Consider the following 25,384-nt stretch of genomic DNA (forward strand, 5'->3'; position numbering starts at 1 on the left):
TCACTGTTATTTTCAATTATTTTGTAAAAACAGGAATGTGTGGTATAAACCATTTAGGTACCTTTCGAAACCCTACTTCAACAGAGTTGTGTTTGCTGATCGCCTTAATTCGAAACGGCCATGATTCGAACTTATAACTCAAGCCTTCTCAAACCAACACTGCTATGGCTACTCTGCTTGTGAAGAGCTTAGGAACATATACGATTGTATAGTTAGTTATCTATTGTTTTTATAGTCTACTCTAGACCTAATTTTTTTTACAAAGCTTATATCTACTTACTCTATCTGTCTGTCTGTCTCGTTAAAAATGTGTGCATGTCATTTCTCCCACTCCCATTCTCGGATTATTTATTTGTAATTATTTTGTTTGATAGCAACAGGGGCAACTAATCAGAACTCACAGATATGGCTAAATTTGTGAGGATTAGTCCCATTAAATAATTGTAACGCTAATTCTCTCTCACGCATTCTCCGATCAAGTTAATACTTTAAATAATTATTTATTGTAACTAACAAAACATGAATCAATAAAAAAATACTTAATTTGCCAGTTTATTATTAGTAATTAATTATTTTGCTTGATATCGAATAAGGGAAATAATTTGTATCTTATTGATAGATATAGTTTTAAAGACGAAGGTGTTCCCCTTTAGATTATCTGTTGTTTTTTTTTTAGAAAGAATTTTTTTTCTATTTTGCTTGAGCAGGGATGTGTTTATGAAGACTCTGACGACGACATATAAAGGGGATTAATTCAGCTTATACCAAATCTTCAGTCAATAAAAATTTCTTTTCTTGTTTGAGATACCAAAGAAAAAAAATTATTACCAATAGTTAATTAACTAATTTGTTAATTTTGTTTTTAATGATTCTTGTGTTGTCAGGTAACAGAAATAATTGTACAAAATTGAAACTTGATCCGAGCTTAGGGGTGTGAGAAATCACGTGTACAAACGTTTCCCCAGACAGACAGACAGACAGACAGACAGAGTGAGTTGTTATTAGCTTTATAACTCAACTTTGACAAATGTTACGAATAGAAAACTGAGAATAACACAAAGAGAAAGGTAATTATTTTTTATTTCAAATGCCAGATGTTGTCGACGGTCGTTGACTTGTAGCACCACACTGCTGGTAGACAACTCAACGGTAGGACGTAATCATCTTCTTTTTTGAAGTAACGTCTGTATTATATAAGATAAGATAAGATAAACCGCTGTAGGCGTATTCTATTTTAACCTATAAAACGTCAAAAAGTAGACGTTGTCTCTAACTAACGTGCAAGACTGGGTTAACTAGGCCAATGCTCAAGTTCTCTTAAGAATTATTTCTTTAAAAAAAAAGATAAGATGTAATTAACTATACTTTTTTAAAACTCGCCCTCTTGACATACAGAAAACGTCGAGGCCTCGTGTTCTAATGTAGTTGTACAAACTGTAAGCCTGTAGATGTACCAGCAAACATTGCAATAGTAAAACCCTTATCTCCAGGCAGAGACCCCCCCAACCCCTTTTTCCTTTTTCACATCACATCACAGCAGACGACTAACAAGACACGCGCGTGATCTTTGTGATTTGACCTCCTTGCATACTGGGCTTTATTTCTACACTCTAATCCTGACTCAATATGGAACCCCAAGTTTGTTTTTTTTTTAAAAAAGCTAGAAAACAAAAAAACAAAACCCCAAATCTCCAATTTCAAATTGTACTCTCGCGGAACTGAGACTCTCGTCTGGCGAACGTGACTTTTCGAGATGAGAAGTCTTTTTGAAAAACACTTGAGAAACCACCAATTTATAAAGTAATGATGCTTTTTTTTTTTTTGGCCTTTTCATTTTTTGTCCGTATCATTAAAATGTGTTTTTAAAGCTTTTGTTTTCAGAAAATGTCGTTAAATAATTTTGCAAAAGTTCACTAACTGTAAATGTTTTTATGGACGTAGCGTGGTTCTCAATATTAAAGTCTATTTTTTGAATCCGGGTGCAATTTGGTATGGTATAAACATGACTGTAGACATCATTTTTTTATATTATCAGTCTCACTGTTTCTCTCCTTCTGTGTGTGTGTGCGTGTGTGTGTGTGTGTGGATATGTGTATTTCAACACTCTTTTAAGTTCTTAAAACCAAGAAAGATTAAAAATCGTCTTATGTCTCATTGTGAATTCATATAACGTACAACTGCCATTAAAACAGATATTCATGAATTTTATAATACTTAGAAATGGAACCAAAGCTAGCTTTTTTTTTTGTGTTTTTCACAAAGCTTATATTAACTCCGTCTGTTTGGGTGAATTCTTGACACTTTTTTATTCTCCCACTTCCCATCTTTGGGTCAAGCTGAAATTTCGCACAATTTCTCAATCTCGAAGACAACACGCGAAGCACTTAAAAAAATGAACCAATTAGGCTATCATTTAGTGGCAATTAATTAATTTAATTTATATAGAAAAGGGGAATAAACCTTGCAATATTGAGAGATGTGGCAGCAATTAAAAGTTCCACTCCCTTCTCTCTGTATATTTTGTTGTTGTTGTTGTTGTTGTTTATTTTCGAGGGTTTTTCTTTTCTTTTTTTTTTTTTTTTTTGTCTTCTGAAAAAATCTTGGTGTGATTTGTTACATGTGTTATATTTGTTACATGTGTTACATTTCTTACATGTTACGCTAACGTGAAGTGTTGGGTTTATGTATGCGTTGTGTTTTTATTGGTCTTGCCCTGATTGCACAACGCATATGCTCTCTCACGTGTCTGGTCTCGCGTTGACCATTTCCCGCGAGCTTACAGACGAAGCCGATGTCCATTATCCTGATTACAAGCCTGGGACAAAGTGAAACAAGATATTTATTCTATATCTAAACAAAGCTATGGGAAAGGATGGGGGGGGGGGAGGGGGTCTAAAAATGGTCTAGGAGGGGAAAAAAATCTGAGCGGCTATTTTGTGAGGTTTTGATTATAGGAACAATCGTCTTATTTAAATGTGTTGACCTTGTGATTAGAATGGCCCAATCGTTTGACTTTTAGCTCTTGTATAAGTTAGTGAAGAGAATGTACCACTGATTGGATACGTAGTGACCAATGGTAAAGCACTTGGCATCCCAACCGAGAAGTCTCGAGTTTGAATTCCTTTTTTTTTACCAGCAAAATGACAGGTATCTGCGCTTGCCCTTCGTTCGCGGTATGGCCTTGCAGTCCCCGTTCAAAGAGCCTTCACAAAGAGTCCATGCGTATCATTCATGTCCTCAAAATCAATATCAAATTTGTCCAAGAGTGCCTCCGATGCACTCCTAGAGATCTGCCACTCCACCTTTGCGTACACCCACTTACGTTTAGGGCAGATAGTTTTCTTTGTCGTTCCGAGATCGATTGTAACCATTAGCGGCAGATGATCCGAACCCTAGTCCCCCCAGGACGAGCAGCCGACTCTTTGCAACTACATCCTCGGAGAAGAGGCACAAATCTGGTTTCGACTTCCCCCGCCCGGCTTACGCCAGAAAATGCGCCATCAATGAGGCGACTGATGCAATGTCGTGCATCTGGGAGCGTACTTTCTTGAGCCTATGGCGTTTATGGGTAGCGCCTAACATACCGGCGCACCCCAATCCAACTTTTAACCAGGCACCCACACATTAGGTATGACTTCTGGATTTAACCCCATCCACTTGGCCCTGAAAACCGTAGACGGAGGAGCTGCCAGTTAGCCGCTGCTAGAGGCGTTCTCAGCGTTACCATGTCTCGACACGGTGATGCCTGGACCATCTTTGAGCCACTGGTTGAAAACCTGAAATTTAACTAAACAATACTATACCTTTTGATGGAATGAACCTTTTTTTTTTTCCACTTTAACCTTATTCATAAATCTCAGATAAATAAGCAATTTAAAGAATAAAATGTATTACCATGCATAGCCTCTATGTGATTAGATTCCTTACTTTACAAATTAATATTATTATTATAATCAATTTTTTTAAAATGACAACTGACAATGATCTCTTTTAAAACAGTACAAAAGGTAGTTATTTTAATGAATTATATGGTAAAATTTATCACAAAAGTGAAAGGAATGTAACAAAAATAATTGTAAATAATAATATAGAATATTGATATTTTTTTGTCTTTTTTATTAGTTTTAACAATTTGCATAAATCTGTGGAAAATATTACTTAGACTTGGAGTCACATTGAGACATGGTGTCTTGGAGTCACATTGAGACATGGTGTCTTGTAGTCACATTGAGACATGATGTCTTGGAGTCACATTGAGACATTATGTCTTGGAGTCACATTGAGTCATGATGTCATGTAGTCACATTAAGACATGATGTATTGGAGTCACATTAAGACATGCTGTCTTCGACTCACATTGAGACATTAAACCGTGGACTTACATTTAGATATGATGTCTTAGGCTCTAGGACTTGATGTCTTGGGCTATAAGACATGATGCCTGCAGCCTTAGAGCCACACTGATGCATGATGTATTGAAATTGAGATTTTATGTCTTGAACTACGAGACATGATGACTTTGGACTTACATTGAAGCTCAATGTCTTGGGCGCACATTAAGATATAGTGTTTTGAAGTAGAATATCTGATTACGGATTAAATACTTTATAAACATTGCCTAATATAACATTTTGGAAAACTTGAATAATTTTGTTTAATACGCTACGATGGTAACGGCTCCTGAACAGCAAGAGTGGAAACCCTTGGTTGCTAATGATAACCTTGATGACCAGCCACTGTTCAGCCCTGTACGAAATGATTTAACAATCTTAACCATTGTTGTAGTTTTTTTTTTCACAGTAATGTTTGATTTGTAGAAATTATATGAACATACAAATCTCTTATACATAGGAAAGTGATTAATAAAATGTAGATATCTCAATCTAGTTACTTTAACAGAATGTTGAAAACATTTTCATGAGCATTTTGTCAACGTCACAGACACAAGCATCACCATCTCAATCATTCCATTTTTTTTTAAAGTCTATTTCAATTTTTGTAAATTTGAATTTTATTAGGTTTTGAAGTTAAAAAATTATATTTTAACATTTTCTATATAAAAAGGATCTCTGCAATAAATTTTTCTTGAACTGACCTCTGTATGTAACTTGGCCTCTATGGCTGATCTGTCCAGGATTGTTTTTTTTATCTAAATTGTTTTATGTGTTGAACTTTATATATAAAGTGTTGATAATCCTCTTACTGACTCTCTTTTTTTTTTCTCTCTTTCTGTTTCTATTTCTTTCTAAAATTTCACCCCCCCCCCCGAGATGTCTACCTAGTTTTTCCTGTTTTTCTCTTTTTTTTTTTCTCTTTCTCTATATGTTTTTTTTTTTTTTTAAAGTCTTTGGATTCTTGTTTTCTCAACATCATTCTCATTCTCTTGTCTTAGTCGCACAATCTTGTAATATAGATATATACATGTATAGACGTATCTTTATTTTGTGATCAAGTTTTCCTTCACTTATTTCTTTTGACGTGGCACACAAAAACACTATTCTTTTTTTAATCTTTTTTATCTTTTTTTTTTCCTTCCTTTGTTTTACTCTATTTCTCTGTCTTACTCTATATGTGTGTATATCTCTATTTCTCTGACTTACTATATAATTTTGTATATCTCTATTTCTCTGTCTTACTTTATAATTTTGTATATCTCTATTTCTCTGTCTTACTCCTTATGTGTGTATATCTCTATTTCTCTGACTTACTATATAATTTTGTATATCTCTATTTCTCTGTCTGACTTTATAATTGTATATATATCTCTATTTCTCTGTCTTACTTTATAATTTTGTATATCTCTATTTCTCTGTCTTACTCCTTATGTGTGTATATCTCTATTTCTCTGACTTACTATATAATTTTGTATATCTCTATTTCTCTGTCTGACTTTATAATTTTGTATATCTCTATTTCTCTGTCTTACTCTATATGTTTGTATATCTCTATTTCTCTGTCTTACTCTATATGTTTGTATATCTCTATTTCTCTGTCTTACTCTATATGTTTGTATATCTCTATTTCTCTGTCTTACTATATAATTGTATATATCTCTATTTCTTTGTCTTACTATATAATTTTGTATATCTCTATTTCTCTGTCTTACTCTATATGTTTGTATATCTCTATTTCTCTGTCTTACTCTATATGTTTGTATATCTCTATTTCTCTGTCTTACTCTATATGTTTGTATATCTCTATTTCTCTGTCTTACTATATATGTTTGTATATCTCTATTTCTCTGTCTTACTCTATATGTTTGTATATCTCTATTTCTCTGACTTACTGTATAATTTTGTATATCTCTATTTCTCTGTCTTACTCTATATGTTTGTATATCTCTATTTCTCTGTCTTACTCTATATGTGTGTATATCTCTATTTCTCTGACTTACTGTATAATTTTGTATATCTCTATTTCTCTGTCTTACTCTATATGTTTGTATATCTCTATTTCTCTGTCTTACTCTATATGTTTGTATATCTCTATTTCTCTGTCTTACTCTATATGTTTGTATATCTCTATTTCTCTGTCTTACTTTATAATTTTGTATATCTCTATTTCTCTGTCTTACTATATAATTTTGTATATCTCTATTTCTCTGTCTTACTCTATATGTTTGTATATCTCTATTTCTCTGTCTTACTATATAATTTTGTATATCTCTATTTCTCTGTCTTACTATATAATTTTGAATATCTCTATTTCTCTGTCTTACTTTATAATTTTGTATATCTCTATTTCTCTGTCTTACTCCTTATGTTTGTATATCTCTATTTCTCTGTCTTACTCTATATGTGTGTATATCTCTATTTCTCTGACTTACTGTATAATTTTGTATATCTCTATTTCTCTGTCTTACTCTATATGTTTGTATATCTCTATTTCTCTGTCTTACTCTATATGTTTGTATATCTCTATTTCTCTGTCTTACTCTATATGTGTGTATATCTCTATTTCTCTGACTTACTGTATAATTTTGTATATCTCTATTTCTCTGTCTTACTCTATATGTTTGTATATCTCTATTTCTCTGTCTTACTCTATATGTTTGTATATCTCTATTTCTCTGTCTTACTATATATGTTTGTATATCTCTATTTCTCTGTCTTACTCTATATGTTTGTATATCTCTATTTCTCTGTCTTACTTTATAATTTTGTATATCTCTATTTCTCTGTCTTAATATATAATTTTGTATATCTCTATTTCTCTGTCTTACTCCTTATGTTTGTATATCTCTATTTCTCTGTCTTACTATATATGTTTGTATATCTCTATTTTATGTCAGACTTTATAATTGTATATATTTCTATTTCTCTTTCTTACTTTATAATTTTGTATATCTCTATTTCTCTGTCTTACTCTATATGTTTCTATATCTCTATTTCTCTGTCTTACTTTATAATTTTGTATATCTCTATTTCTCTGTCTTACTTTATAATTTTGTATATCTCTATTTCTCTGTCTTACTCCTTATGTTTGTATATCTCTATTTCTCTGTCTTACTCTATATGTTTGTATATCTCTATTTCTCTGTCTGACTTTATAATTGTATATATCTCTATTTCTCTGTCTTACTTTATAATTTTGTATATCTCTATTTCTCTGTCTTACTCTATATGTTTGTATATCTCTATTTCTCTGTCTTACTTTATAATTTTGTATATCTCTATTTCTCTGTCTTACTATATATGTTTGTATATCTCTATTTCTCTGTCTTACTTTATAATTTTGTATATCTCTATTTCTCTGTCTTACTTTATAATTTTTTATATCTCTATTTCTCTGTCTTACTATATATGTTTGTATATCTCTATTTCTCTGTCTTACTTTATAATTTTGTATATCTCTATTTCTCTGTCTTACTTTATAATTTTGTATATCTCTATTTCTCTGTCTTACTCTATATGTTTGTATATCTCTATTTCTCTGTCTTACTCTATATGTTTGTATATCTCTATTTCTCTGTCTTACTCTATATGTTTGTATATCTCTATTTCTCTGTCTTACTCTATATGTTTGTATATCTCTATTTCTCTGTCTTACTCTATATGTTTGTATATCTCTATTTCTCTGTCTTACTATATAATTGTATATATCTCTATTTCTCTGTCTTACTATATAATTTTGTATATCTCTATTTCTCTGTCTTACTATATAATTTTGTATATCTCTATTTTTATCTCTCATTATCTCTTTTTTCCGTGTCTCATATTTCTCACGTATACTCTCTATCTCTCTTTCTCTTTTATTTTCTTTCTTTTCCGTCTATCATTTTTCTCTCATTTTCTCTTTTTCTGTTTCTCTAGAATTCCATCTCTGTCTCTTTCTTTCTTTCTATCCATCTATTTTTCTATCTACCTATCTATCTATCTATCTATCTATCTATCTATCTATCTATCTATCTATCTATCTATCTATCTATCTATCTATCTATCCATCTATCCGTCTATCTATCTATCTATCTATCTATCTATCTATCTATCTATCTATTTATCTATCTATTTATCTATCTATCTATCTATCTATCTATCAATCTATCTATCTATCTATCTATTTATCTATCTATTTATCTATCTATCTATCTATCAATCTATCTATCTATCTATCTATCTATCAATCTATCTATTTATCTATCTATCTATCTATCTATCTATCTATCAATCTATCTATCTATCTATCAATCTATCTATTTAGCTATCTATCAAATTCTCACCCCCTTACTGCTTCATTCTCTCTCTCTCTCTCTCTTTCACTTTCAACACACTCTCTCACGTACTGAGCTAGCTGATATTGTACGCCCTACCTCTCTCTGCCCCTCCCCCCAGTGTCAATGCCAGCGTCAATTTTAGGCTTGTCCTGGTCCTGACAACATTGACACCAAAATGAGCTGCCCATTGGCGTCCCGTGTACATAGATCTAGAAGACATTAGAAAATGTCCACACAAATGATGGCCTGGCCTCTCTGGTGTGGGCGGGGGGGGGGAGGGAAGTGGAAACTGGAAACTAGTTCATGAGAGCAAACAAGAAAGGGTTAGCCAACGTATACGTAAGTAGGAGTATGATCAAATGTCGCTAAGTGAAATCTCGTCAGCACTTGGAGAAGAACGTGTTTACTGTTTAGACAGCAATGTCTTAGTGTTTAAACAAAATTAAATGTTTTAGTGTTTAAATACAATTAAATGTCCAAGTGTTTAAATGAAATTAAAAATAGATAGATAGATAGATAAATATATAGATATATAGATAGATAGATAGATAGATAGATAGATAGATAGATAGATAGATAGATAGATAGATAGATAGATAGATAGATAGATAGATGGATAGATAGATGGATGGATGGATGGATGGATGGATGGATGGATGGATGGATGGATGGATGGATGGATGGATAGATAGATAGATAGATAGATAGATAGATAGATAGATAGATAGATAGATAGATAGATAGATAGATAGATAGATAGATAGATAGATAGATAGATAGATAGATAGATAGATAGATAGATAGATAGATAGATAGATAGATAGATAGATAGATAGATAGATAGATAGATAGGAATATAACAGTATCTTTTTTTTATCCCGTTGTATTTTGTAATTATTTGGATTTAAAATATAAAGAAAAAAAAATGAAAAACTTAGATTTATATTCCTCTAAAACCTCTTTAAACCTAGACTTCAGAGAACTAAAAACAAAAATAAATTTCGTTTGAAAGGGCAAACCTTGTTGTCGTTCCGAAACGCAGACCTGTAATTCAAAGAAAACTGAAATCAGCGCCCCCCTCTCAAACACCCAAATAACAAAACCATAAACATATCAGTAGTAGACATCCTCAGAGGAGGCGCCCTCCGCCCCACTTTCCCCGCCAAACTTCACTCCACGCCATAATTCTGGCTGTCAGACCCAAAACAGAGTATCGCAGTACGAGTGCTCTCCTCTTGATCTTCCAATACACACGCCAGAGACAGAGGTCATAAAATTAATAGCAAATATATCACTGGCAGATATTCCAAGGGGGAGGGCATAAGCATGCATGTTCATTTCTGTCAGTTAATGTAAGGTGTCCGGGTGGAAGGGGGGGGGGGTAGGGACTGGGTGGGTCGAACTGTGATGTATATTAGCATTGACATCTGCTCGTAGAAGCAGGGGGGGGCCCCTCATGTCATAGCTTTATACGTGATACAGTAAGAAGCGCCCACATGCGGTTTATAGCGCCTCAAATACAGCAGAAAATGTCTTTGTAATCGCTGGCCATTTACAAAGCATCGCTTAAGCGTGCCAATTTTACGGAATGGATGCGTCTCAAATATCAGCATAAATCAGCATTCAACCTGGTCTTTTTTTTTATATATATATTTGTTATGAATTTGTTATGAACAACTTTGAAAACAAATAAATAATAGAGTGGATCCATCAAATAAGAGAGCAGATGAGGAAATAAATAGATAAGAGAAATAATATTTTGGAAACACACTTTTGTTAGAGTGCATATAAAAAGGGAAAATAAAAAGGAACATTGTATTTTTAAAAAATGAATAAATGGAGCACCATATTGAATATGTGTGTCTGAATTGTATACATCGCTTGGCAACTTAACAAATTGGTTTGGGTTTGATGGTTCCGCAAGGTTGTTAACGCCGGAAGTGGTAGTGGTCTAAGCCCACCATTACCTATAAAATGCTTCCAATGGTACGAGTCTCAAATAGCCTCTGACAACCAGTCCAACTCCTGGCCTTCACGTGTGGCTCAGTTACTGAGCCTGGCGGAACCGTTACCACAGACAGGAGAAGGGGCAAAGGCGAGAAACTGGCGCCTAAACCAGTAAGCTTCGGGCAGGAGGGGCTCGTTAGCTTTGGTTGGCTACCCATCTAGGAGAAGGAAAATTCTGAATCCAAACCTCCGCTGCCTTGCCGCTATACCCAAACACGGGAAAGGCTTCGGGAGACAACCCTGAGGAAAAATCAGGAGCTGGTGACCCTTAAGCAGATTGCGGCACACGGTGCTACAGCCATGCAGAGCCTGCGGCGCTACTGATCCCAAACTGTATTGGATATTTCGTTCCTTTGGTCACATCAGTTGCGCGGAGAGGGGGGAACTGCTGTGTGGGCGACATCGTTCCGACCATAAACAATGCCCAGGCTTTCATCTCACTTTTTCAAATCCCTAACCCCAAAAACGCCTTTGACGTCGGCCACAACCTGCGCTATTTGTGGACAGGAATGTCTCTCCAAAATAGGGCTCCACAGCCACATGAGGAAGTGTGATCTGAGATGAACCATAGTCGTTTGAACCTCGATGTAGACCAGAATTTTTTTTTAGATTTGTTTGTTGAGACCCCAAAAGATGAATGGAAGCTTTCTGAAGATTCCTCCTCTTCCTCATCTTCCTAAGTCCACCAAAGAAGTTGGACAATATTGCACCGTTATGGTTAAATGATTTTGTATTTTAGTTAATACATTGTCCAAACTTAGTACTTGATTATCGTTTAATAAGTTTGAACATACTCATCTTTAAAGTTACGTTTAAAATATAATCGGCTGAAGAGTCTGTGTTAAAATTATTTTAGAACTAATTAGAGCTACCTTCACTTATCCTTTAGTTTAGTCTGTTGGACCTTTGGCGTTGGGGCACCAGACAAGATTTGTCAACCGTCTTTCTCCATTTCTCTATGTCTTTTGCACTTGATAGAACATCTTTCAATGGCGGGCCCAACCATTCTTTTATGTTGCAATACCATCGCTTCCACTGTCTGCCTCTTCTTTTTCATAACACTGTTCCTGATACTGAAGGAAGGTCTTTGCAAGCCCCGAAGACATTAGAGCTACATCTAAGCTTAATTTGTTTTAGAAGCTTGTATTGTTATTTTTTTAACTGTTCCAGAATTAAATTTAAATTGTAGGTTCCTTTCTCAGATTTGTTATCTCTTCTTTCATTTATTCACACAGACCAACATTCATCACGCGCTCATTGATTCTCTCTCATTTCTTAACTTGAACAATGTCAAGGCCATTATAGAAAATAGGAAGCAGGTGTTCACCCAGACAAAATTGTTTAGTCTTTGTATAGCTTGACATAAAAGTACTCGTACGAGTTTGTGTATAAACCCAAACTCCATTTATCGTCATGGCATTATTAAAGTTGTATTTTGGTTTAATGCAAATCCCTAACAGCTGTTATTCAAGAATGCCCTTAGAAAATAGACTAAATTGTAGAATGCAAACTCTAGAGATCAAAGTTCAGTGTGTTTAAAAAATTATGTTAATATTTTTACTAAGCTATATCAACTAATTCTGTATGTCTTGACAAAAAAGTGTGTATACTTTATTTCTCCCACACCCATTCTCGAATCTTGAAACTTTTGCACAATTATTTATTTTAAATACAAGACATAAATCAATAGAATTTTTTTAAATTATTCAATTAATTACTGATTATTTTTTATATCAATAAGGGAAATAACTTCTAGAGATATAGTTTAAAGTGCGGAGTTTTTTCTCATTAAGAAAGAAAAGGATTTTTTGTATTTTGCTTGTTATATTTTTTGTTTCAAAAAAAAATATTCCACTTCTTTTACTATCTCATTTAAAATTGTGCTTTTTAATTGAATACACATTTCATCCACCCCTCCAACTAATGTTAAATCGTATGCTTGGTTAATTCTGAATGATCTAAGAAGCTCTCTTCCTAATGTATGGCCGCTCAAATTGAAGTCTTCCAGGTCCCAGTATTTGCAAACGGCAGACAACCTTGTTCTGACCAACACTTACTGTCACGTTACCCGGAGCAGGGTTAGGGAACCTTCAAGTCCATACCGTCTAAATGCGTGTATCAATAATCTTGATCGAGTGTGGACATAAATCCCTTTTATCAGAGCTAGAAGACAACGCGGCTCAGACAGATGTACTCTGACCATTGATTCTAGATGAGGGGGGTTCCTTGACCTACTAATACATTTGCTTAAAGAAATTAAAAACAGTAAAAGTTTGGTAAAAAATTATTTTTTAAAGTATCCTATCTGTCTATCATTGAATTATATTTGACGATTTATTTTATTTCCTTTACAAAGAGAGGGTGTGGTGGCAGACTGGTAGAGCGCTTGGCTTCCGAGCCGAAGGGTCTTATGTTCGAGTCTAAGCAGGAACTGAGAATTTAAATTTCAGGATTTGTAGAAGACCCATGAGTCTACCCAACTCTGATGGGTACCTGACGCAAGCTGAATAAAAGTTTGTTTGTTTTTGTTTGTTTTACATGTTTCGGATGTTCCTTCAGTATTGAAGATAGTTTACTTCCTAGTCCAAGCCTCCCGCTGGACGACGGGGGATCGGAGCTAGCAGGGTTTGAACCCGGGACCATCGATAAATCGAAACGACAGTCCAGCGCGCAAACTGCACGACCAGGTCATTTTTGTATTCCACATAACACCCTCGTTAACCCTTGGCCATACGAGTAGATGACCTTTACATCACAAGGTCTTAAGGTGTATTGTTTTTTTTTTAAGAAAGAGGATTATTACTAATTACGTCCTACGCCTTTACCGGAATGTGTCTAATAGTTAATGCTAATTAAAGATATCTTTAACGAGATAAACATATCATTATTATGGTTTGGATATGATAAGATCTAGAAAAATTATCAATTAGCGAACAAGGTTTTTTTGTTCAATCTAATTTTTTTTTTCAATTCTCTTGTCTTCTTCTTCTTCTTCTTCTTTTGTCCAGCTTTTCATCTGCTGGACGTCTTAAATATGTCTGAACTGTCTTTGCACTTAAGATTTTATTTCCAGAATTCTCACATAAGTCACGTGACGTTGGTCTCTTGTGGGAATCAACTCTTAAGTTCGTATGTCCCAAACTTCAATACTGCTCTGTATTTATTTGGCGAGTCCCGAGTTTTGAAAAAAAAAAAAAAAATGTATTCGTGCGCTGTCGGCTCACGTCTGCAAAGCTATTTTAATTATGACTGTGTTTACAACTTTGAGCTAGCAGGCGGATAAATGAGAAAAAAGGAAATGCGCCAGTAGGAACTACTTTCAGTTTGTTATTTTTTGTGTAACTTGGCTTGACTCCAGCAAATACTTTCTCTGTACGTCAACATAACGATACTGTATAAACTATGCTGTTTCTCTCATCATGGCTTTGATTGTATGTGATACCCTGCTTCCTTCTGGGATATCATGTTACGTATAACACTTATGTATATTTCCAAGCACTTCTGAGATTGACTTAAATTTTTGTGATAAAATTTGACTCTACTTGCCTGTCCAAATATTTAAATTACCTGGTGATGTAGGGTATGTCCAGTAATGCTTTTATTCTTTGAGGATTAAAAACAATATCTACATTGTTTACGAGTAAATGAGAGAGTTGTCAATATTGTGATTGTATTCATGAATTCATCATGCACAAATGAATTATATTCTAGATCTAAAAATAATATACATAATAAAAAAATATATGATTCTCTCAGTCTCGAATGACAAAAGGAACCCGCCCAGGAGAATTACTGGCGTTGGTTACTTCTCAAAGTGGGGGCAGAAAAAGCTGCACAGAAAGGTTCTCACGAATACCCCCTTACAATCGCCCCAGCCAGCTGATCCACAATAGTGATTGATCATAGCATACAGAGCATGTTATATGGGATATATTCCCGCAAAACAAAAACAATCAATAGCAATATTTCCATTCCAGTCTAGATCTATTTAAAAAAATGGACCTCATTCACTAATCGTAAACTAAAATCATTAAGTCATTTAGGTTTCTATTTCTTCTATCCAAATTACGATCTAATATTAACCAACAATGGTTATTACTTGACAGTTTTTTTTTATGTTCTTTCTTCAATATTATCACGTGACCTTTCGTTTTGGTGAATGAGTTCCAATGCATGATTGGTTAAAAAAATTGATTCAAAATTTGACTCAATATAAGCTTTTTTTTCATATAACTATGTTTTATAATTTTTCTTCTTTTTTTTTTTTGTAAATCCAGAAACAGAATAAGACTTGAAATAGATTTTTTTTTCTCTTTGCAGATTGTCTTCCCTTTTGGGTGCGGTAAATGACAGATAATCCATTAATATGTTGAATTGTCGCCCTTGGTAAACAATCCAATAGTCCCAGAACTGTCATACTCAGAGACTTGCTGACACCATAATCGAAGCTGGGGCTCCAGTTTTGGCGACAGTCCTCTTTGTTTCTGGAATAGAAGAACGGATGGGATGTTTGAACAATAAGGTCAACTTAAAGTAGACCTGTCAAAAAGTGGCAGTTTTGGATTCAGACTGTACAAGAGATGGAAAGAGTTTCGTCTCTTTGGAAAATTAACCTCATGAATTGACATCGTGTTGAGAGTTAGCATTGTGGACGCTCATATTTTAACCTTAGTCTATTTAAATCATGTTGAATTAATTCCCTTGCCATGATTTCATCCAGTGACATTTCGTAACAATTCCTGTTGTTTTTCTACATATAAAAAGATATATATTAATGTAACAGGAATAGTTACATCTTTTCAATGGATAATTTCAAAAAGTTTCTTTTTCGGCTAATAGTGACATAACTTGTGAGATACTTTTATTACATGCAGTGATTTTAATATCTTATTCTCGTGTTTGGATAATATGGCTTCGATATCAGTGTGATAAACATGACAGAAAGCCAGTTTTACGGCGTCAGTGACGCTACTTTGTCGCCTCTACCCGGGAATCACAGCTACCGGCTTGAACAGGACACGACCCAGGAATACCTCGGTATGGACGTCACCAGCAACACCAGCAACGTCACCGTCAGCAGGTATGGTATCTACGGCGAGCTGGAGCAGTACGGGGTGTTCTGGGCCGCCTTCTACTTGCACAAGTACTACCTCTGGGTCATCTTCGCCTTCGGCTTCCCCGGCAACATCGTCAGCTTCATCACCATCCTCCGGATGAAGCCGTTGTCGTCGCCCATCATTTACGTCGCGGCCGTCGCCTTCGTGGACAACTCGTGCCTGCTGTGTAAGATCCTGTTCTACTCGTTCACGAGGTATGACGTGCACTTGACCGATGGGGGGTGTAGGACTTTGTTCTTCCTGGGCTCGTTCACTGCCCAGCTGGCCAACTGGCTTCTTGTCATTATGACCGTGGAGAGGTGCCTGGCCATCTGCTTGCCATTGAAGGTTGGATCTATCTGTACTAAGTGAGTAGAGAGTCGTTGGTTATTGTATAACTTACAAAGTAGAGTCTTTCTGAAGGACATAGAATCACTTCAAAGTAATTCTTTCTTTCTCTCCCTGTCTCTTTCCAGCTACTCTTTATTTTACTTTCTCTTTTTATCTGTATCTCACTCGTCCCCTTTTTTTTATTGCATACTTTCTTTTTTGTCTCTTCGCAACTTTTCTGACATAATCAATATCTTTTTTTTGGCATATCTCTTTCTTTCTCTTTCTCTCTTTCTGATGTTTACCTAATGTCTTTCATTCTCTTACTCTGCTATGTTTTGTCTGTTTTTGTCTCTTTTTCTCTGCCTCTTTTCGTCATATTTTTGTTCTCTTCCTGCCTATTTCTCTTATTTAAACTTACTCTTTTTCTTTCTCTGTCTCTCTCTCTTCTTCTTTTTTTTTCTCATTCTGTCTAATTTTTTTTATAATCTCTCTCTTTCTGTCTCTTTTTGACATAATCTTTATTTCTGTTTATCTTTCTGTCTCTTTTTTTAATTATCTTTATTACTCTCTTTGCCTCTTTTTAGCTTTAGCTCTTTCTTTCTCTTTGTTCTCTTTACTCTGTATCACTTTTCTCTTTCTTTCTCTTTATGTCTATACCTCTCTTTCGTAACTCTTTCATGTTTCTCTCATTTTTTTGTAAATATAATGAATGAATCTCTTTTTAATGTCTGCTCCTACCTTTTATTTCTACCTGTTTAAGTTTCGTCTTCCATCAAGGCCAGATATGTCTAGTTCTTCCATCAACATTCACTCTATGGGGAAAGAGTTCTATTTTTTAACCCTTTAGCGTCTCAAAGATGTAGTTAGTTCTCATGTAAACTCTGAAATAAATGCACACATTTTGTTTCTGGATATTTAAATTGCAAAAGAGTTAATGGGCTTTGATTCAGGCCATGACGTTAAAACCAAACGAAACTATCCTGTTTGGCAGTTATAGTGTTGACTGTATACACTCTCCATTAACCAAATAGCAAATCGACTAATATATAACATAGCCGTAGTCTAAACTCTAACGTATCAATAAGATATAATGCGCTATCATACTTTTAAAAATATCAAAATTATATTTTTAACAATTTTATCTGATAATTTGCAATCAATTAAGCTTTGAATGAATGTTTGAGCTTTCGCTTATGATATTTTTGTGATTTATTGTTTTGTTTTTAAATATTCTCCTTTAAAGCTGAGTTTAAGATCTTTTGTTAACCCAAATACTTAGTCGTGTGAAAATACTAGATCAGTTGACAGGTCCGTGTAAGTCTCATCGCACTAGGGCACCGTGTTGAGAACTCTATTCTCTGATAACACGGACAAGGAAAGCGGCAGTTCTTCTCAAAGCTTCTCTGTCTCCGTACAGAGCCAGCTCCTCATGCAAACCAGCTTTTGTTTCACTCAAATGGCCTTGTTTAGGGTGTAGTGTTGCGCACTCGTAAAGGATGTGGTTAACTGTTTCGACGTCGTCCTGACAATGCCTGCAGCGTGAGTCGAAGTTTGGTTTAAATTTAGCAAAATAGGCACCTATTGGACAGTGTCCCGTTCGGTACCTAGCGATTGTCACCTGTTCTTCCCTATTTAGCTGCCACCATTCGTCCGATTTTGAGGGCCCTTTTAAGTTTTGCCAGACTTCCCTTCCCGTATTACCAGTCTCCCAGCTTTTTCTCCATTTTTCTCTTGCCCATTCGTCTACTATCGCACGCGCCTGCTCAAAAGTCTGTGGCTCGTCCACAGGGTCCAGTTTTGTGCCGAGCTTGGCTAATAAGTCAGCCTTCACATTACCCTCTACATCCACGTGTCCAGGTACGTATTGGAATGTCGTCCGAATTTTGTGTTTTTCTTGGAGGCGTCCCACGCACGCCAGTGTTTTTGCCAGTGGTTCCGGGAGCGTATCTGCAGGGCTTTCAATGGCTTGTAGGCTCGACAGAGAGTCTGTAAATAGCACAATAGGACTGGGTTGTGCTGTTTTCTCGTTAAGTCGTTCTTCAATGTACTCTACTGCATTTTGAATTGCAACCATTTCAGCTACGTAATTGCTCCTGCCAGAACACGCACCTAGAATCTCATCGTTCTCGGTCGAGCCAGAGAATCGAACTACCACACCATACCCAGAGGTTTTTTGTCCGAGGTTCTCTCTCGTGGAACCATCTGTGTACACTTTAATGGAATCAGCTGGGTACTGGGCGACTGTTTTCCTGGCAGTGTTTCGTAGGACGGTTTTTGTGCATTTCTTGTTAACTTCAGGGTCAATCAGCGATTTCCTCACCTCCGGGACTCCAGGAGCATTCGCCGGAGAAGAAGCCCCATGCAGAGCTAGAGCTGCTCTGTTCTGGGGTAAATCGACTTCTTTGGACAATTCCCGCACCGAGTGCATGAAAGAGTTCCGTTTCAGCCGATTTCCGCCCTGCCAATTGTCGACCAGACTCCTGGCTGGGCAGCCTTCTTCTAGCCGTTTGAATTTTTCATAAGCGATCATAACGGCTCGCTCCCTTCGTAATCTCAGTGGTGGGAGATTTGTCATGACTTCACATGCCGCAGTTGGCGTCGTACGAAATGCACCACAAATGAGTCTAATTGCTTGGTTCTGCACTGAGTCCAGCCCCGCTAGAGACGTTTGTGAGGCATAGACCTGTGCAAGAGACGAGTACTCCATCCTCGACCTTACCGCTCCAATGTAGAGGGCCCGTAACACGTTCGCTTTGGCCCCCCACTTGGTCGTGGCTAACCGCTTGACTACCTTAAGGCTTTCTGACGCTTGCTTTCGCACTGTTCTCACATGGTCGGACAAACCCATTTTTGGGTCCAGGGTGACTCCCAGGTATTTCGGCTTGGCTTCCGTGACGTCGTACCTGTGACGTCGCAACCAGCTTTTTGTCTAAACTGCCTTCATGTAGCGACGTCACAGGTCAGTGGTGGGGCATTTTACGACGACTGGTCTCGGTCCAGTTTTCCTTCCCCTAGAAGTGTGCACTTCGTCCCACCAGCGCACAGCCTCAAATTAAACTTTCAACGTGAAATACGATAACAATGTGAAAATTATAACAAACTAATCTTATAGTGAGCTCCAGTGATTCAAGTCCATTGTCAGAGTCGTAAAATGTTGGCCTCCTTCAGTCGTAGAATGACTATGGTTCATTTCGGGCACTTTTTCATGTGGCTGTGGAGCCCTCTTTTGGAGAGACACTCCCGTCCACAATTATCGCTGGGTAAGGTGGCTTTCGCTTAGGTGGTAGAGGAGCTGGCCATTTGTTGCATGGATCGCTTTTCTTCCATGGTTGTCTTGATCACTGCCTCTATCTAGTGCAGTCTATGTCTTCCTAACGGTATAGAGTATACAGGTGCCAAAAAATGTACAGACCTTCATCAACAGATGTCTGAGAAATATCTTTAAAATACACTGGTACGACAAAGTAGAAAACACCAAACTGTGGGAGATGGGGTGGGCAGAGAACTAAAGAGGTGCAGATCTTAGAGAGAACGTGGAGATGGACTGGTCACACCCTTTGAAAAGATACCAACAACAGAGCTAGACAGGCCTTAGAGTGGAACCCCCAGGAAACAAGACGCAGAGGAAGACCAAAAAGAACGTGGCTACTAGAGGAAACCGAGAGGAACAGAAAGAGCTGGGAAGCCATAAAAAAAAAAAAACTAGCAAGAGACCGTGGAGAGTGGCGTGTTTTACTGAGGCCTTAGGTTCAATAAGGAACGCAAAAGAAAGATGATGATAATGATGATGATGATAGAGATGCGCCACAGTCGAGTCTCTGCCCGTAATAAGATGTGTTCACCTTGAATTCCTAACACTAACTGAATAAATCAAATATAAACAAGCTCGTTAGTATAAAGACGCACTATAGTTGACGACTTTAATAAAACTTTTTTTTTCTTTTTAAAGGAAACCTCAGAATTTGCGCTATGCAATTTTAGCTTTGTCATCATAGGAATCCTTGTGCCTTAGGCCTCTTTTCTTTGCCTCTTTTTTTTTGGCTTTATAAGCCTCTTTTGTGGGCTTTGAAACTTTTTTTTTTCAGATATGTTTTTATTCAGTACTGAAGAGATGACACTGCCAACAACACATATGACACTAACATAAGTTTACGGTTTACACAACAGTTCACGTTAAAATTGTTCATAAACCGTCCAAACCTGGCGATCACTGGGTTGTCCATTGTTGTATGGTTATTCAGTACTGAAGAGATTACCTTGCCAACAGCACACAAGACACTAACGCTTTAAAACGCGACATTTATTGACGCTATTTGTCACGGGGTTTAGATTGTTTATTCTACATTTATTCTTATTAGACTCATTACGGACAGAGACTTGACTGTGGCCTTTATGCATTAAACTTCATTTAAGTATTTAACGGTATGGGCTTACTCCATCGTCTCTTGTGATAAGGTTTGTTGGTAATAGTTTGAAACTCGTTTAATATCCTCGTACAAGAAACTCAATTATCTTCTGAGTAATAGGCCGAAGTCAGACAGCCCTCATGCAACTACAAGACCAAGCCTATTACACCGTTCCTACATAGCCAGCAAATATACCGTCCTGTCTTCATTTCGAACTGGAGTTCCTAACAACTTGACCACCTCACTCCATGCTAATACAATACTTATTGCACAAAATGTTTGATATCAGAGCGCAAGGGTTGGATTAAAAAAACAACTGAGTTCACCCAAGTCTGATGACGTCACTCGCCGTATTATCTTTCCCCCACCAGCACCATCAAGGAGCATAACTCTAGTCATCTGATTTTGTCCGACTTCCAACAAAGACTCTTCACTGTTTGAGTTAACAAAAAAACGAAAATCACAATGGAGCCGGTATTCTAGACGCCAAATTATCTTATCAAAATAGGAGTTCTTGATTTCAAATATTTTTGTAAAGAGACGTGCATGATAACTAGTTTATCAAGGACACTGCGTTTGTTTGATATTTTTAAAAATTTTTGATCAACTCACTCTGTCAGTCTGTATGTGTGTCTGTCTCTCTGTCTGTCTAGCCAAACGTTTGTACACGTTATTTCTCCAACGTCTCTGACCAAGCTAAGAGTTTGCAAAATTATTTCTTTACCTGACATGGAATCAATAAAAGCAATGAACTAATTAGTTAGTTAACTATTGGTAATTAACTACTGCGTTTGGTATGTCAAACAAGGGAAAGAAATTGTACTTGACTGAAGTGGTGGTATAAGCTGAATTAGTTCCCTTTATATAAGGCTGCCATCTCAGGCTTGGTAAACACCAACATGACATAGAAGCAATAGATAACTATACAATCTTCCATCTTCATAGACTCCTCGCTAGCAGAGTGGTTACCGCGTTGGCTTGAGAAGACTGAGAAGGTTTTAGCCCACAAGTTCGAATTCAGGTCGTTCCTTTTTAAAAAAAAAAAGCGATCACCCTGATACCCCGTTCTTTCTCCCCCTTTCCAACTGGTCCAAACAAGTGATACTACCATAGAGTATTCAGAACGCTAAAAGCAATAAAATTGTGCTATATAAAACAATTGGTAAAAAATATTTCAAATCGCACAGATTTGTTTATTTTACTCTATGTCCATATAAATTTAATTACATGACTGATCCAAAATAATTGATACACTTTAATACAAGTTATTTTTTTTTACTTTTTTTTTTTTTCATTTTGTTTGTTATTATTTTCTTTATTACATTTATGTTTCTTGTGTACAATGTTTGCTGGTGAGGAAGTACTGCTCGCTTAATGAGTGACCAGAAAATGTTTCACTTTATCTGTGCGGGTGGCAGAAATACATAATAGCAAAGCTGATATTAACTCATTCCGTCCTGTTTGTCTGTACAAGTTTTTTTTTAAATCCCACTTTATGTTCTCGGATCAAGTGGAAATATCGCACAATTATTCATAGTCGATAACAATACAGGAATAAAAAAAAATAATAATAATAAACAATTAGTTAATCAATTAGTGGTAGTTAATTTTTGTATATAGAAAAATGAATTAAGTCTTGCAATATAGAAATATATGGCAGGGATTTTGCGTTTCTTTTCCCTTAAATAAGCATTTCTTTTTATTTTGCTTATGCTTAAATATGATTGACCAACTCAACACCGATGATCTATTTCATATATGCATTTCAAAACTGTGAATCTATACCAGTCCCTGTATGAAGGTCCTACGCTATATGTCTCTCCTTAGCTAAATGTATTCAAAATACTTTTTAAATTACGTCATCTTTATTCTCAGGTCTGTCCTTTTTTTCTTGGTGCACTTCCGCTTTAATTTTTTTTTTTTGGCTTAGGCAGACGATGCTAATTCTTCCTGTTTTCTCCACGTGTTCATCGCGCGCTGATTTCTCATTGGTCTTCTTGCACATCCGGGAAATCTCGGGGGAAAACTTTTTTCAATAATCGAGAAAAATACAGTGGTCGAATTGTCCAGTTCTTATAAGCTCCAGATACGTACTGGCACTTGGCTGGCCACGCAATCTCCTCATTAACAATGTCATTCACCATTAACTACTTAGTGCGTGCTCTAAGTGCGTGCGTATATGATTATTTCTCCAGATACTTCCATCACATTCTCACAGGATTTGGTGTTCTCATCTGTATCATTAAGCTTTGAAAGCTTTGATAATGACGTTAACAAGTTTTTTCTAAAAAAAAATTATTATTTACACTAATTTCCACTGTATACGACAGGGGTTCTCAACCTGTGTGTCGCGACCCCCTTGGGGGTCGATTGACGATTTGCCAGGGGTCGCCTAAGACCATCGAAAATATGGATTTTTATTGTCTATTCTTCTATTGATGTGTGGGTGGGGGTCGCGGCAGAGTGGGGGATTATAATAAGGGGTCGCAGAGCAAAAAAGGTTGAGAACCGCTGGTAAACGAGATTTTGTACAAAAGTGAACACAGATTTATCCAAACGTTTTGAGGGCCTGTGTGGCTCATTGGAAACAAAAATTTGTACTTTTAATCACTTTTGTCATGTCCTCATATAGAAGCACGGGTACAAACCGACACAGTAACCAGGAACTTACTTCAACTTCAAACCAAAGGTAACGATGAAGATTAAACCGCCAGCCAAATCTAAAAGTTGCAATTAAAATATGATGACATGAAAACAGAAAACAAAAAGGGGGGGGGGGGAGGATGGGGTAGTCAATTGTGGACAAAGAAAACAATGCACATTTTTTTTTACAATACCTCTATTTATGTCACAACTTCTTAGAGGGTGGGGGGGGTGGGGTGGGCGCAGGTTAAGGTGGCTTTCGCCTTGGTGGTAGAGGAGCTGGCCATTTATTGCAATGCAAGCTTTTCTTCCATGGTTGTCTTGATCACTGCCTCTCTCCATCTAGTGCGGTCTTTGTCTTCCCAATGGTATAAAGTATACAGGTGCACAAAAATGTACAGACCTTCATCGAAGGATGTCTGAGAAATATCTTTAAAATACACTGGTACGACACACCAAACTGTGGGAGATGAGTGGACGCTGATCTCAAAAACAGTTCTAACGATTTTCCTATAAGCTTAACAGTTGATGTATATCGCTGAAAAAAGAATTAATGGCTCGTTGGCCACACGGAGAAAACTCTGGTTTGACCGTTATAATTTTTTAAGTAAAAAAAAAAAGAAATAAATTTTAATTTGGCTAGAGAACTAGATAAAGGTCTAGATCCAACATCGGTTTTGAAAGTGCTATCGCGTTGTTGAAAGAACTATCGCGTTCCGGAGTTTTCAAATATATGCCATTATTGACTAAAGTGTTTAATAAATTAATGTTCAGGAAAATTTTGCTTATTGTCTTCAAAGTCTAGATCTAAAGGCCTATCATCGGAATTTCTATAAGGTGTGGTAGATCTATACATTCACTAAATCAAAATTCTTTCTCAGGGAAGGGGGCGGTGTAAAAAATGTTTCTTTGTTGTTGTTTTTATTTTAAATCTAACATTTATTAGTTATTAAGAGAAAAACGACTGTTGTATAAGTTGTATATAGGAGGTATTGTCTTTTAAAAAAATTAACTTTTTATTGTTTTCCGAAAGCAACAAAATTTGCGCAACTTTTTAAGACATGCTAAACCTCCTTTCTGTAATCTTTCACTTTTGTGACATCAAGCCTTGTTGTGCAGGTTGATGAAAGATTATTAAGAATAGTGCGCACAAACAAATAGTGCAGCAACTTTGTAACGTGAACTCTCTCTCTCTCTCTCTCTCTCCTTATATTAAAAGATGGTCGCATCTCGGGCCATTCTGCCTGCTTTGAGTCGTCAGATTTTAACAATTCGACCTGGTCGATACAGTAATAATAGCGAATAGTAACTCGTGAAATAAATAAATCAACAATATAAGGTCTTGCCATAAGCTTCAAATATTCATTCAACCTTACATACTGGCTGAAGCATTCCTGAAATTAAGTGGATTTAGTAGGCCTTCACCTACATGATAAAGAATACATAAATTAGCCTCGCTTTGAGTCATTTCAGGGCATATATAAATTAATAAGTAAGCCTTTTTTCCCCGACTCCATCACTCTTCCCTGCCCCCCCCAACCCCCTTCCTGTTCTAAATATTACCAAATATAATGAAAATATCTATAATTAATATAGGCCGATGTCTCAGCAAGGCTTGATAGGTCCTCCACAGTAGGGCACTTCACAGAGTTATTAGCGTCGCAGCACGTGATGGCCGTCACACACTCACACACACACACACACACATCCACTCATACTAACCACTTGTGAGCCTTTACCCCCTCCCCTTTCGTCCCCCCCCCCCTAAACACTTGATTTCTGTCATCTGGCAAAGTCAAACTGATAAGAGAAACAGTGGGCATCTTTTGACTTTGGCACAGATCGATACTTAGATCTCACTATGGCGGGGAACGGGAAGAGTAATTGAGAGGTGTAGTGATATTTCCGTTTAGTGATTATTGGGTGAAGTGGGCTAATACTGACGTCGGAGTGTACAGTTTTCGGCTTGCAGTCAGAGTGTACATGGTTTGTAGTGATGTTCGACTGTACAGGCCTTGGCGCGACGTCAGAGTGTACATGGCTTGGAGTGACGTCAGAGTGTACATGGCTTGGGGTAACGTCATAGTACACATGGCTTGGAGTGACATCATAATATACAGGGAAATGAGTGAGGTCAGAGTGTACATGGCTTGGCGTGAGGTCAGAGTATACAGGGAAATGAGTGA

The 25,384-nt window shown here is 36.5% G+C and overlaps 1 protein-coding gene across 6 annotated transcripts in view; it reads left to right on the forward strand.

Moving 5' to 3' along the window:
• LOC106071309 (green-sensitive opsin-like) overlaps positions 1-25,384 on the forward strand; it is a 152,415-nt gene that overhangs the window by 107,861 nt on the left and 19,170 nt on the right. For 5 of the 6 annotated variants that reach the window (XM_056004111.1, XM_056004112.1, XM_056004110.1 and 2 more), the window contains one exon: positions 15,041-16,184. In XM_056004111.1, the coding sequence (XP_055860086.1) occupies positions 15,655-16,184 (530 nt within the window). In that variant the 5' untranslated portion in view covers positions 15,041-15,654. Of the gene's footprint in view, positions 1-14,127; positions 14,301-15,040; positions 16,185-25,384 lie in introns of those variants that run through there. The other variant, XM_056004113.1, reaches the window with a different exon arrangement.

Source organism: Biomphalaria glabrata, chromosome 11, assembly GCF_947242115.1.
Source record: "Biomphalaria glabrata chromosome 11, xgBioGlab47.1, whole genome shotgun sequence".
In the NCBI taxonomy this organism is placed as follows: domain Eukaryota; kingdom Metazoa; phylum Mollusca; class Gastropoda; family Planorbidae; genus Biomphalaria; species Biomphalaria glabrata.